This window comes from Stegostoma tigrinum, chromosome 26 (genome assembly GCF_030684315.1).
Source record: "Stegostoma tigrinum isolate sSteTig4 chromosome 26, sSteTig4.hap1, whole genome shotgun sequence".
In the NCBI taxonomy this organism is placed as follows: Eukaryota; Metazoa; Chordata; class Chondrichthyes; order Orectolobiformes; family Stegostomatidae; genus Stegostoma; species Stegostoma tigrinum.
Window position 1 is genome coordinate 35,135,878 of NC_081379.1, and position 14,743 is coordinate 35,150,620.

The window sequence follows — 14,743 nt, forward strand, 5'->3', positions numbered from 1 at the left end:
TTATTGCATATTCGTCATTATCCATATCCTTAAATGGACATTACCATCTTTTGTTAAAATTTCCACAATATTTCTGATACAGTTAACATAGCTAATTACAAGGCAAACAAAATTGGTCACAAGACACATTGGACATGAGGAGGACATAAGAATAACAGTGTAAAGAAATGGACAATTTAATGGATGGTGATGCTCGCATATTAGCAATACGAGTATAATGCTGTATTTTCATTGAAAAATGTCATGGTTTTTGTTATTATCCATGACCAATGGCACCAATAACAATACACAGTGCATAGTCAAACATTCTACAACTACGCTTTTCTTAACTTAATCCAACACCATCAGGCAGGAGCTCAAAAGGTGAAGCATAATTTGTGATTTTTAAATCTAATTAAGGTCCACACTCATTGATAAACACACTGCAAGTAGTCTTTTTCTGTTATAATGAAGCAGTTGCAGCTCTGGCTTAGTGTAGCGGCAAATATATGCTTCCTACTTTGCAATATTTAAGATTTTACTTTTGATATACTTGGCAATTATGTACATTATTAAAAAGCACTAATATATCACAAAAATGTTCTGATGATGGAAATACATGATATTGGCACTAATCACTGCCTAAGGACCATATCTACTGTAAAAATTGAAGTCATGCAGTAAGTATCATGGCATAGTTAGTGTTCATCTTTCCTCAACTTATTGCTATTATGAATGTGCATTTATTTGGTTTCTTTATGTTATGTTGTGTTTCTTTATCTCTATTTCCAAGTGTCTTCTGATGTCTCCATATCTATGTCAGGAGAAGGCGCTGAAGTTATCAAGCTCACTTTATTCATACTGGGATGATTGTGGGGAGGGGCAGTTGCCGTTGGCAGGTTCTGGGCTGTGCGTGGGACAGAATTCGAGTCAGGAAGAAGAGGGGAGCTGCAAGAGTGAGAGGGGAAAGGGAACTGAAAGTTGGGGGGAGACAGTGGTGGCAGAACCAGGGGGATGCAAATGGGCAGCTGTAAAGAAGGGAACAGCAGAGTGAGGGAGAGAAGAAAGTTGCTGTAGGATGAGAGGAGATAGAAGGAGTTTGCAGGAGGAGAGGACAAAAGGTGTTCCAAGGTGTTAGAAAAAAGGGAGTTTGGGGGGAGAACAGAAGGGACTGCAAGACTGTAAAGAAGAAAGGACTCACTAAGTGGGAGTAAAGTGGACTGTGGAGGGGAAGGAGGCTGCATGACTGGGGTAGGGGAGGGAGGCTTCAAAGAAGAGATAACAGTTTTAAGTATATCAGAAATCTACTAGAGTACTTAGCTAAGAACCAGAAATATGTAAATCACTGCAGTAATAAATTCCTTGAAAATGAATGTAGAATTTTTAGGTCAATGCTGCATGTATTCAGGGGCTGCTATTACAGGAACAATATGTAGTGATACTATTGTAATGAACACTGTGTTAATTGTTAAATTTAAGTTGGAGATTAACATTAGGAATGCAGTGAAAAGGATAGTAGCTGCCTGGTTAACATTTTCTAGGTGTGCGCTTGGAACATATGCTTAAAATTATACTGTTGTCCAAAGTTGCATTCAGATTCTGCTTTAAAGCATTTGTGGAGCGGAAAAGGAGTATAAGACTGTTTTATTATCAAAGAAATAATCAAAATAATGTTCACATTTAGGGGAGAAACAGACAAAGGCCAGCAGCATTTGCATCTCCAAACTGAGAATGACAGAGTATTTCATGATTTGTGGAGGAACAAAACTATGCTGACAGTGCTTCCTAGTCCTTATTCTGAACAGGTAAGAGAATTTAATACTAACATCACAGAAAAATAGAATATCAAACAATGAAGATGTGATGGGTAACAAAAATGGTATTAAGTAACTGCTTCTGTCATACCCAATTAATTATACATTTCTCTGATATCTGAAACATGAGATGTTAAAAATAGGAAACATAAATTTGAGAGTATTTGATCGAGATTTTTGCTGCATTGAAATAAGAGGAATAGAGGGAAAGTATCTAATCATTTTAATGTTCCCCAGTCATTTAATAGGTAAATACAACAAGCTCCTTGAGCAGAACAGTGATCTTAGCAAAAGAGTGTTAACATTCTTTTTGGTCTAGACAGGGAGACATAAGATCAGCCAGCTAGAACCCTTGATTCTGATCTTGAATGAATGAACCATGGTCGAAAATGCACATACGTGCAGTGTATATTTCTTGATGTTAGGATTGAATTCAATTGCTACATGTCTCAAGCAGGAGTGGTTTAGTGTCACTCTGCCTCAACTCACACATCTACATTGGACATTTGAGTAGGATAGCAGAGCATAGCCAGTTTTCATTCACATATAAACTGAAATAACTGTGGATGCTGTGAATCAGGAACAAAAACAAAGTTTATGGAAAAGCTCAGCAAGTGGATATTTCAGAGTTCCAGTCCTATTCCGGCCCCCACCCACAAGTCTTTCTCTGATGCATCGATGATATCATTGGTACTGCTTCCCCCTGTCATCCGAAATTGGAAAACTTCATCAATTTCGTCTCCAATTTCCATCCTGCCCTCACCTTCACCTGGTCTATCTCTAACTGCTCCCTTCCCTTCTTTGACATTTCTGTTTCCATTTCTGGGGATAGACTGACTCCCACAGCTACCTGGACTGTGCATCCTCACATCCCACTTCCTATAAAGTCTTCATCCCATTCTCCCAGTTCCTCCATCTCCATTGTATATATTCAGATGAGGTTAACCTCGATGAGGGAGCCTCCGAAATGCCCATCTTCTTTCTCAGTGAGGGGTCCCCAGCTCTGTGGTCATCAAGGCCTTTAACTAGGTTTGACCTGTCTCCCGCACATCCACCCTCATCCCTTCTCTTCCCTCCCGCAACAGCGATAGGGTTCCCCTTTCTCTTACCTACCATCCCACCAGCATCCATATCCAGAAGATCATCAGATGCCATTTCTGCCACCTCCAGCAAGATGCAAACACCAGACACATATTCCCCTCCCCTCCCCTGCCTTGTCCATATTCTGCAGGGAACGTTCCCTCCGAGACACACTGGCCCACACTTCCTTCACCCCAACATCTCCCCACAGCCCTCCAGCCCCTTCCCCTGTAACTGGCAAAGGTGCAACACCTGCCCATTTACCTCCTCCCTCCCCAGTATCCAAGGGCCCAAACATACCTTCCAGGTGAAGCAACACTTCACCTGCACTTCCCAGCATCAAATCTACTACATTCGCTGCTCATAATGTGGTCTCCTCTACATTGGGGAAACGAAGCATAGACTGGGTGACCACTTTGCAGAACACCTATGTTCTGCTCACAAAAAGACCCTGAACTACCTGGTGCCTGCCACTTTAACGCACTTCCCTGTTCCTTGGCCAATACCTCTGTCTCTGGCTTGCTGCAGTGTTCCACAAAGCCCAGTGCAAGCTGGAAGAACAACACCTCATTTTCTGCTTGGGGACTCTACAGCCCTCTGGACCCAGTATCAAGTTCAATAATTTTAGGGCCTAAACTCTCCCATGTCCCAGCCCCCTACCCCACACACCAGGCCTTGTTACCGCACAGCCTGCCATTATATACCACTTGTTGGTAGTCACTAATAGTCCCTATTAACAACAGTTCACCTCCCAGCCTGATTGTTATCAACTCTGCGTTTTCAACTGCGCTTCTCTCTCTTCAAGCTCTATCCTATCGTTTACTCCCTATCCAATGCCTCTCACTTTTTTCTGCATATAAACTGACGTTTTCCCAGCCACCATCAATTCTGCGGAAGGGTCACTGCACCAGGAACGTTAACTCTGATTTTTCCTTCACTGATGTTGCCAGATCTGCTGAGCTTTTCCAGCAGCTTTGTTTTCATTCAAATATAGCTTAGTGATGTTGTCAGAAGATGGGAGAAAAGATATGCATTGAAACAAAAGAGAGGCTTTTATAAGCAATTCTTAACTCAATGCAAAGCAGAAACTTTGAAAAACGTTCCAGATGTTTTATTCTGGGTAAGGACTTGCCCTGACTTCTGAAGTCTTGTGGCCAGCCCTAAAGCTGCTGAGTGATCTTGCTTCAGCTGGTGTTGGGATTCAGAGTAGCCTAACCCTGATGGTGTCTAATTGAATAGTATGGCAAACCACCCACAAGAGCTGTCAGTTTTAATCATAGGGTTGGCAGCCCAGCAATGCCAGTGCTAATGGTGGCTGCTGATGAGGCTGGAGCTGCGAGGAGAGAGCGTCTCAATGACTAGCATGCTTGAAGGTGAGTAGTTGGGAGGTGGGTTACATGGCAGCCAGACAGGTGTACCCTAGCAAAATGGGTGTTGGTCCTGCCATTGACAGAGGGCAGATGGGATAGGAAGGTGCAGCCATTCCCACAGCAGGACCTACCCCTCTATGGGCCAAGGAAGTGGGGGGGTACTGCCAATAATTCAGTTTTCATGCCATATGGAAAATGGCCTGGTGGCAGGGAAACATCCAACATAGCCCCTTCCAGCACCATCTTGCCAGCCATCCTACCTCTCAGTTCAACACCCAGTTGCTGCTGAAATTCCATCAGTAACGTAAACTTAGAAGGTTACTTCATTTGACTGCATATTGGTTTGCCATGCTATTGCGAGTGAAGTTCTGGAGTTTTACACCTGTGAGGGATCAGTGCTTCTGTACTGTACAGCTGGTAATATCTAGTCATGCCATCACTGTCTGTCCTTTCTCCACTGAACTGTCATGTTTATCAACATTCCTGACATTGAGTTGAATTTGTCAAATGAAAAACATCTCAAGCCACTTCTTGGGACTATTTTGAGAAAACAAAATGACATTAAACCACATGAAAAGTGACTAGGATTAGTGATCAACTTGGTCAAATAGCATACGTTAAATTGGAGGAGAGGGATGTAGAGAAGCAGAGATGTGTTAGAAGTGAATTTCAGAGTTTAGGGCCTAGTAATTGAAGGCCCAGCCTGCAGTGATGGAACATGGAACGTCAGGGATGTTCAAGAGGACTTACAGACTAGAAGTTCTCTTTCTTGAGTGCCTTGAGCTGCTCGACAAAATATGCAAAGAAATGTTTGAAAATCGCAAACTATGACATCTGGCTGAAATACAGTTATACCAGCTGTTTCTTCAGTACATGTCCAAGAAAAGTAGCTTCCAACAGAATAATCTGCTTGTCAATGTAATCAGCCTTCTCAGAATTGCATTTATTTTGTTCGTTTTAGCCCCATTTTAGTCTCAGGTTAATTCAAAATTTCAAATCAGTGTCAATGTAAACTGTTGCTCATTGTCCCTGCTTCAAGAGAATTAAATTTCATTAGTTACTCAAGTAATTATGCTGCTTCTGAGCACCTTTGTAACATCATAAAATAAATACAGTTGTAGCTTCTATTATTTTTGTGCAAATTATCTGCGAGAATTTTTCAGGAATTAAGCATTGCATGAGGCATCAAAAGTAAATCATGTTTCTTTTCATTCTTACACTGTACTTGCCTGTTGTTTTCTCCATCATTATCCACCAACCATCTCCATAATTGTGGATGTTAAGGCCATTGTAAATGCTAACTTCAGGAAACACTTTCCCATTAGCACTGCTGCCTTACAGTGCCAGGAACCCAGGTTCGATTCCAGCCTCAGGTCACTGGCTGTGTGTAGTTTGCATGTTCTCTCTGTCTCTGTGTGGGTTACCTCTGGGTGCTCCAGTTTCCTCCTAAAGTCCAAACATGTGCAGTTAAGGTGGATTGGCCATTCTAAATTGTGCATCATGTCCAGGGATGTCCAGGCTAGATTAGCCATGAGAAATGCAACATTAGGGGCATATGGTATGGGGGGATGGGGTGGGTCTGGGCGGAATATTGCTCAGAGGATCAGTATGGACTCAATGGGGCAAATGGCCTGCTTTCACACCGTAAAGGTTCCGCAGCTACCCTAAATAGTCTTAATGAATCGTAGTTTTTTTTTGGTTTGCCAATTACTGTTCTGATATCTCTTGCATTTTTTACATATTATTTCTGTGGGCTTTAACCACTGGCAAATATTAGAACTGAAACTTCTGTTTCTCTGGTGTAATCCAGAATTGAACTGTGTGCCTATAACAGAATGTACTGACTTATTTTAGCTAAGTATCCAGCCTAATAAGGATTCAGATGTTAATCCATGTATCTATGTTGGGAAAATATTGATTTTTTTAAAGACCAATATTATCCCATCACTTTGTACTTATATGTACCGGTTTCAGTCATTTTGTTTTGTAAATAAAGGTGAATAATTAATTTATTTGAAATCATTCTGTTCCAGGGAGAGTCGCCGGTAAAAGATTTGTTGAATGGCAGTCCAACAAAATGTCCCCGTTTTGTTAAGATAAAGAACTGGGAAACAGGTGCAGTTTTAAATGATACACTACACCTGAGTTCGAGAAAGGTAAAGGTCAGATTCAAATATTTGAAATTTTCTGACAATCTTTCAGCATTATAACATAAACAAATGCATTACAGGTCTCAAAGATATCTGATGTGTTTCGTGTTTACAGGGAACTGGGTGCACAGAGCAGATTTGCTTGGGATCAGTTATGATGCCAAACCAGCAAGTCAGAAAACCAAATGAAGCCCGAACAAAGGAGAAGCTACTTCCTCTGGCAGCAGACTTTATTAACCAGTACTATACATCTATCAAAAGGCAATTATTAAATTTATGCCTATTTAAAGTGAGGAACTGCTTTATCTGTATAAAGAAAGAATGCAAGAGAAACTGAAAAAAAATCTAGCAGCATCTGTGGAGATGAAAAGTACAGTTCATGTTCCACATCCAAATGACTCTCCTTTGGGACTGAGGAGAGATGGAAAAATGATGAGTTTTATGCTGTAGGAAAAGGGAGAGGGAAGTGTGAAACAAAATGGAAGGTTAGAAAAGCACTAGGAGTAAGGGACGTTAGAGACCAAAGGTATTTTAGGAAAAAAAGAGCAAAGGATGTGGTAATAGTTATACAGGAGGGACAAAGCATTGATCCGGAGTAAGTGTTAAGAGCAGAATAAAAGTGGCTCTGAATGAAAGCAAAAGTATAAAAACGGTATATGGCCCTCTTGTGGTGCAGGGGACGTTTTCCTACCCCTGGATTAAGAGACCTACCTGCTCCGAAGGTGTTTAATAAGATCTCTGGATAGGTTGATTAGGAAAATAGGTTAAATTTTTCAAAAAATATAGATGCTGGGATGGGAAAAAAAATAGCATGACCCCAATCTTCCAGTCTTTTTTGATTTGTGTAGAATATTTTGCTTTCATCCTCACGTTTCCATCCTAGGCCTGCTGTAGTGTTCCATTGAAGCTGATTACAAGCTGGAGGAACAGCATTTCAGTTCCGGCTTACACATCCGGGACTCGATGTGGACTTCACCAACTTCAGACTATGAACACTGTCATCCATTTTATGGACATTCTCCCTCAACCCCTAAACTTTCCCTGACCCTACCTTTTATTTCACTTGTCTCTTCCCCTACTTCACTCTTTAAAAATATAGAGCCCATCATATTTCTACCTCTCTTTCGTTCCAAGGTAAGGTCATAATGGAACCATTATTATGCCTGACCTGATTCAAATTTCAGTAATTTGATGAAGAAACATCCTCATGAGAAGTATTAAACCCTAAGCTTGTATACTGTAAGTTATACAAGAGGTGTGTGAATTGAAATTGAGATTTATTAACCCAATTCCTTGATGTCCACGATGCTAAACTGCTGATTGTTACTGGTTTTGTTCAAAGTTAACTGGGTCATAATGTATGGGAGCTATGGCTGTGACACTGGTGTTTCGAGAAGTAGAGTTTACTTACCAGTGTACTTCCTTGGTCAGATGATAATTACTTAAATTTTAAAATGTGGAGCTGCTTTGTCACATCTGGTTCAAACTTCAGTAATTTAAATTAAGTTCCTCTTGTGAAGCCCTAAGACATATGTTGATGCACGATGGTCAATTTCCCAGTTGACTGTGCACAATAAACTGGGCAGATGAGTTCAAAAAAGAATTTAACAATGCAGAATCTATTTAAATCCCTTGCAAAAAATAAGTGATTTTGGCAACTAAGTAGGTAAGGGATAATATAAAACTAAAAGACACAGCATACTAAAATGCAAAGTCTAGCATGGAACTTGGCAAATTAAATTTTTATCTCCCAAATAAACATTCAGTTACATTGGGCCCTATTTATTATAAGCATAAATTTCTTTGTTTTGGACTGTAGGCATGGGTCCAAGGCCCATCTTCAGAGGATCGAGGAGGTGACAAAGGAAATTGAAGTGACTGGCACATATCAACTTAGAGATACTGAGCTAATTTATGGGGCCAAACATGCCTGGAGAAATGCTACCCGCTGCATCGGGAGGATCCAGTGGTCTAAGTTGCAGGTTGGGATTTACCACAGGTTGTATGAGAATGTGCTGATATAGGGTGATCACAAATTCAAGTGCATGGCACAGCAGGTAGATGAAGCAGGTAAAAAATGAAAACAATAGAAAAAGAAGCCCAATTTCTTTTTCCAATTTTTAGAAGGCATGTCAAGTCAAAATATAAATTTTTACAAGATCAGTGTCCTTTAAATACTTACGTACAGTGATATGCACTCACTGATATGACTTCTGTCTATATTATGTACACAATGAAATAATGCTGATACAATGAACTTTTCATTAAAATATTGCATAAATAACAACTTTATTTTAAAACTTAAACCTGTCAAGAGTAAGTTCTGAGGCTTTTAGTAGAGAACTGTGCTCAAATGGAATATAAGACAGAAACATGTCTGTGATCCTATAGCACCAATTCTCAAACCAGCCTCCAACACACTTTCTACTGAGATATGGTACGCCTGCACCTAAGTATTTTTCACATATTTGTTGTAGTTTTTAATTAATCACATTCTCAACCAATATATATTGAACATTTTTTAAATGGTGATTAAGAACCAATCATCCTCTCCAAAGATGAGGCAAGATTGTGAATGGATTGCTCTGAGTAAATATTAACATTACCAGAAATTGAATTTACAGGGTTGGTATTTGGTAGTGGATAATAGCTGAAAGTAAATTGGCAGCCCGTTTGCCTCTTACTGATTTTTATTTACATTGAACAGGTTGCCTACGTGTGACCTGCTATTTTACTATGTCATATTAAAATGAGATCTGTCCTGCCAATTCTTCAATAATTGATCAATAAGCCACAAATACCGAGCAGAGAATTGAAACCATACGATCTTGTAGAAGTGCAGAGAATATGTGTGAGTGTTGCAACTGTTAAATTTTATAAAAACACAACATTACAAACATACAGCAGAAAGCCAGCATCTGAAAGAAAAAGTATTTATGTGGAATTTTTCAATAGGCCTAGATGGGATCACCATCCAAGATATTAGTTTATCTAACTCTGAGAAATGCTCATTATCCATAGATGTTATGTCAGAAATTCATCCAATAGGAAATGGTTACCTTTGGAGCCTCCTGCATGATCTTTTCAATTCAAGCACTCCAGATTTTAACTGGCATCGTTTTGACATTCTGAAATTGTATCAAAATTCATTTAGTGGGATTTCTTTGTAATTCAGAAGCATTGGTTTTATAATACTATGCATTACGTACGAAATATTGTGTTGATGCAGTAGTGGTGAAGTAACATTGTAGAAGAAAAAAGGAAAATTATGAAACAACACAGCATGACATTTACAAAAGAAAAGGATCTGATAAATTGTCTCTCTCTGTGAGCTTGTTGATTTGCTGTAATGTTCGCAGGTCTTTGATGCACGTGACTGTTCCAGTGCTCATGGAATGTTCAATTATGTTTGTAATCACATCAAATATGCAACCAACAAGGGAAATCTCAGGTTAGTGCCATGGGTGCTTGTTTTATTGATCTAGCTGATCTGATGGTTTGTGCTTAATCAGAAAATTAGTCAGAGCCAATAACCATTGGAATACACATTACACTGTTTAATATTACTGTGCAAAGTACATATTCACTATTCATTTGCCAACAGTTTAACAGAGGCCTTCAGCAATTCAAAATAAATTGTATTAGGTCTGGCTACTTTTTTTCCTAATCTGTAATTTACTGTTCTGATCACCTAAAGATGTCATGATATACTGCAGTGGAATATTTCATGCTTCAGAACTGTATATCATTTTTCAAGATAGTATATCACTCTTCAATATCCTACCTCATGTGTGAGCCTAGATGATTGACCAGGGACTGCACCATGTATACCTACTGTAGAAGTAGGAATTCTTTTCAGCATTACCATGTATACAGGTTACACCATTCTAATTGGATTTCCCTATTACCTTGGCCATTTTTGTGGCATTGGGGTTGAGGGTAATGCTGACCTCTTCCTATTCTATGTGGCAAGGAGAATTGAAGCATCAAGCATCTTGCACAGTTCTTGCAATCTACTGATCTCCCTCACATCATAAGATAGATGAAAGATTAATTTATAGTCAGTTTCCTGCATCTTCCAGTTCAGGGCTCAATCAACTGAACTGTTAACTTTATAGAAGTTTTGCCATATTGTTTAACTCAGTCAATTTTTAATTCTTAGCACAAAACTCTACTTTTTGCTAAAGTTCCCAGTGACTTCCGAATTAATATAAAAATCTGGGCCTGGATTTTTAAAAAGCCCATTACCAGTGATCAGTCCCATGTTGATAAATGGGAGAGAACATCATCTTCCATTAAAGATATTAAACATGAAGGTGATCTATGAACTGAATTGAATGGTATGCCGCAAAGACGACACCGTTTTGTAATACACTTATGATATATGAATGGTTTCATCATTTCAGGCTGGCCTGTAGAATTTAAGATGTGAATTTCAGCATTCAATAATTCATTCAAAGCAATTATATTTTACATATTAAACATGAACATAATCTCTAAACTTGTTTAGTACAGTTAGTTAAACAATAATTATATTTCCCTTCTTGGTTCCCATGTCCACTGATATTATTAATGGTTCTTCCACTCCCATTTCATTCTTCCTCTTCTTCAAATCTGTCATCAATACACTTCTCCCTCAAAAGCCATCTCTTTACTCTTCTAACCTTGCAAATTACAACTGCATCTCCAAACTCCTTTCCTGTCCAAAGTCCTTGAATATGATGTTGCATTCCAAATGTATGTCCTTCTTTGCCAGAATCCCACCAACCAGATTTTCACCACTGTCCAGTTACAGATGACATCCTCTGAGGTTTTGCAATGGTGAACCACCCTTTGTCATGCATCCCAAACTGTTTGTAGTCATGGTCTTGGTTGTTCACAACACCCTCGTCTCATGCTTCTCTGTCTTCATCTAGTTTTGTATGACTCTGCTCCCATTATTTCAATACTATCTATATGTAGCAATCAGTATTACCTGGAATAGCCTCTGTCCTCACTCCTGCACTGTTACCTCTGGTATTTCATAACGATCTAGCCTTAACCTGCTCCTGTTTCTCATGTATATAATGCTCCTCCACATCATACAAAAATACATCAGTCCCCACAATATCCAGCTCTACCTCACTATGACTTTGCTTCTCTGTCCCACTGTCTTGAAATTCTCAGATTACTTGTTTGGTGTTCAATAACAGATGAGCGTGGATTTCCTCAAACTAAATATTGAAAGACAAAACCATTGCATTTAGTCCTCAGCATAAATTCCACTCTATAGCTTCTGACTCCAGTTTTCTTCCTGGTAATTTTCTGAGGCTAAACTAGACTGTTTCCACCTTGATGCCATACTCACCCCTGAAATTAGTTTCTGGCCGTGTATTGGTCCTATCACTAAGATTCATCTTTTTCTACCTCTGCTACAGCATAGAATCACAGAATTGTTGTAGTGCAGAAACAGGTCAGTTGGCCCATTGGGTGTGCACTGGCTATCCAAATGTCAACTCATCTAGTAACATCTTCACCACCAGTCTTCTTCCCATAAACCTGCATTTTCTTCCTTTCCAAATGACAATCAAATTCTCTTTTGAATGTCTGAATTGATATAGCCACCATCACAATGTCATACAATGCATTCTAGGCCCTAACCACTCATTGCATGGGAAGGTTTCTCCTCATATCATTTATGCTTCTTTCACAAATTATTTCAAATTCCGTTCATGCCCTCTTATTGTCAATCCTTTCTTCAGAAAAGGAGGGTCCAGGCCCAAAATGTCAGCTTTCCTGCTCCTATGATGCTGCTTGACCTGCTGTGTTCATCCAGCTCTACACCTTTCACATTTTCTCCCTATTTATCCTGTCCAGGTCTCACATGATTTTGAATACTTTAAAGAAACCTCTTTCAGCCCTGTGTTATACAAGCAGAATAGTCCCAGCTTCTCCAATCCATTTTCAAAACAGAAAATGCTTATCCTTGGAACCATTCTGGTAAACCTCTTTTGCACTCTCACCAATACCTTCATCTCATTCTCAGTTTCCCTAGCACCCTTGAATGCATTTCTGCTGGTTCCAATGCCTTGTCTACTTTAAGTACAGACAGATTACCTAATTCCTCCTAAACACTTCTAGTAACTGAATCCCCTCGTTTTTCACCAATGACAAGATGTCAATGGGAGGAAATGTCTTCAAAGGGTGCCTATCACAAAAGACAATTATTTGAAAAACTAATGGGATGGAAGACATCAAGTCAAGAGGACCTGATGGCCTGCATTCAAAGGTTCTAAAGTAAGTAACTACTAGTGGAGGCATTGCTCAAAATATTCTGGAAGTTGCAGGATTCCTGGATGAATCCTGCAATGGATTGGGAAGCTGCTAAATTGACACCCTTGTTCAAAAAGGGAAGCCAGGAAACTCTAAGCCAATTAGCCGAACAACATTGGGAAAATGCTAGAGTTTGTCACTAAAGAATAGCAGGACAAGAAATAGCATGACATTTAGATAACCTTAGACCAATCAAACAGTCAATATGGTTTTCTGAAAGGCAGATCATGTTTAATGAATTTGGTTAGACTTGTTTAAGTATAGAATGAACAGAATTTATAAAAGGGAGCTGTAGAAGTGGTGCACTTAAGTTTCCAGAATGTATTCAACAGTGTGTATAAAAGGTTATTGCACAAGACAGGAGCTCACAGAAGACAAGGGGCCAGGATGAATGGGTGTTTTTCAGGTTGGAAAGACATATTTGATGGAGGTTTGGTCTTAGGGCCTCAATTATTTATTATTTATATTAATGACGAGGAGAATAGGGTATAGCATAATGTGTCTAAATTTGTTGATGGTAGAAAAATATGTTGCAGAGTATTTTGTGATGAAGACATAAGGGATCTGCAGTTGATATAGATAAGTTTAATGAATGGGAAGGAACTTGGTGGATAGAGTTTGACATGAGAATGTGTGAGGCTTTGCTAAGAGGAATGAAAAGGCAGACTGCTATTTAAATAGAGAGTTCAAAAAGTGCAGCACAAAAGGATTTGTGTGTCCTTGAGCATGGGGTGAGCATATTGAAACATACAAAATTCTAAGGGAGCTTGATAAGGTGGGTGTTGAGAAGATGTTTTCACTAATAAGGAAATGTCAAAATGGGAGCGTAGCTACAGAATAAGGGAAGGCTCAATTAAAAATCAGATATAAAGGAATTTCTTCTCTCAGAGGGTGGTCAATTTATTAAACTTCTGTTGAGGCTAGACCATTATAAGAGTTTAAAAAGGACTAAGATAGATTTTTGAAAAATCGAGGAATTGAGGACTATGAGGAGCTTGCACAAAACAGGCATTGGCAGATCAGCTATGATCAATTAGAAATGATGGGGCAGACCTGAGAGGCTAAATAGCTTACTTCTATTTCTATTTTCTATTATCTTATAGCCTGGTGTTAAAGACCATGGTCTGTAATGGATCAGGCCAAACCCCCTTCAAATATATCAATGAGATAGCCGAGACTCTAACTTTTCCTTACATAGAGGCAAGTGTAAGGTGCTGTGTTCTTGATGTATTTCAATCGATTATACTACTCGGCTATAGGCAAAATATGCTTTATTCTTATTCTACAGTTAAAATGCAAACAAAGCAAATGATAATTAGTTTAACTTTAACCCTATAGGAAAACTTAACAAAATTGCAGATTATTTAAATACTAAACAGCAACTGTTCCAATATAATAACATCCCATAAATTCACCCTTGGCAAAGGTAAATTCAGTAAAATAGAGAGTCTCAGAAGCAATGATTCCCCAGTCCAGATGAAAAGAAAATTCAGGCAGAGAGAGAGAGAACTCAGGTGTTTTGCTGTAGCAGGCAGAGATGTATGGCAGCTTCAAAACCCCAACAGCTAATGAAACCTAAACTAAAACCCTGGTTCTTTGGGAGATTGACTCCACCCATTCATGCTGCTCCTATTGTTCCAACTTTAAAAACAAAATCCCCAGGTCTCCATTTGCTATTTAATTTATTAGCTGGACCAGAACCCTGTCTCAACTTTTCTTCTTAAAAAAAAACCCAGAACAAAATTTACCTCTTAAAGCTAAAGCATTGTCACATCTCCCTCTTAAAAGAATGAACTGTAAATATACAAAGATAGCTTCATTTTTAAAATCCTTTAGCCTTATGCTACTAATACACTGAGGGATTGACGAGGTCAGGATTGTTGTTGCTGGAGTTCAGACGAATGAGGGTGGAATCCCATAGAGACTTTCAAAATTCTAACAGGACTGGACAGGGTAGATGCAGGGAGCACATTCCCGATGGTGGGTGTATCCAGAACCAGGGGTCACGATCTGAAGATTCGGGGTAGACCATTTAAGA

The 14,743-nt window shown here is 39.2% G+C and overlaps 1 protein-coding gene across 3 annotated transcripts in view; it reads left to right on the top strand.

The window, feature by feature from the left end:
• Positions 1-14,743, top strand: part of nos1 (nitric oxide synthase 1 (neuronal)) — a 94,082-nt gene that overhangs the window by 23,191 nt on the left and 56,148 nt on the right. For all 3 annotated transcript variants that reach the window (XM_059655091.1, XM_059655093.1, XM_059655092.1), the window contains exons 3-7: positions 1,664-1,784; positions 6,277-6,399; positions 6,509-6,654; positions 8,213-8,375; positions 9,753-9,844. In XM_059655091.1, coding sequence (XP_059511074.1) covers positions 1,664-1,784; positions 6,277-6,399; positions 6,509-6,654; positions 8,213-8,375; positions 9,753-9,844 — 645 coding nt within the window. The remainder of the gene's footprint in view (positions 1-1,663; positions 1,785-6,276; positions 6,400-6,508; positions 6,655-8,212; positions 8,376-9,752; positions 9,845-14,743) is intronic.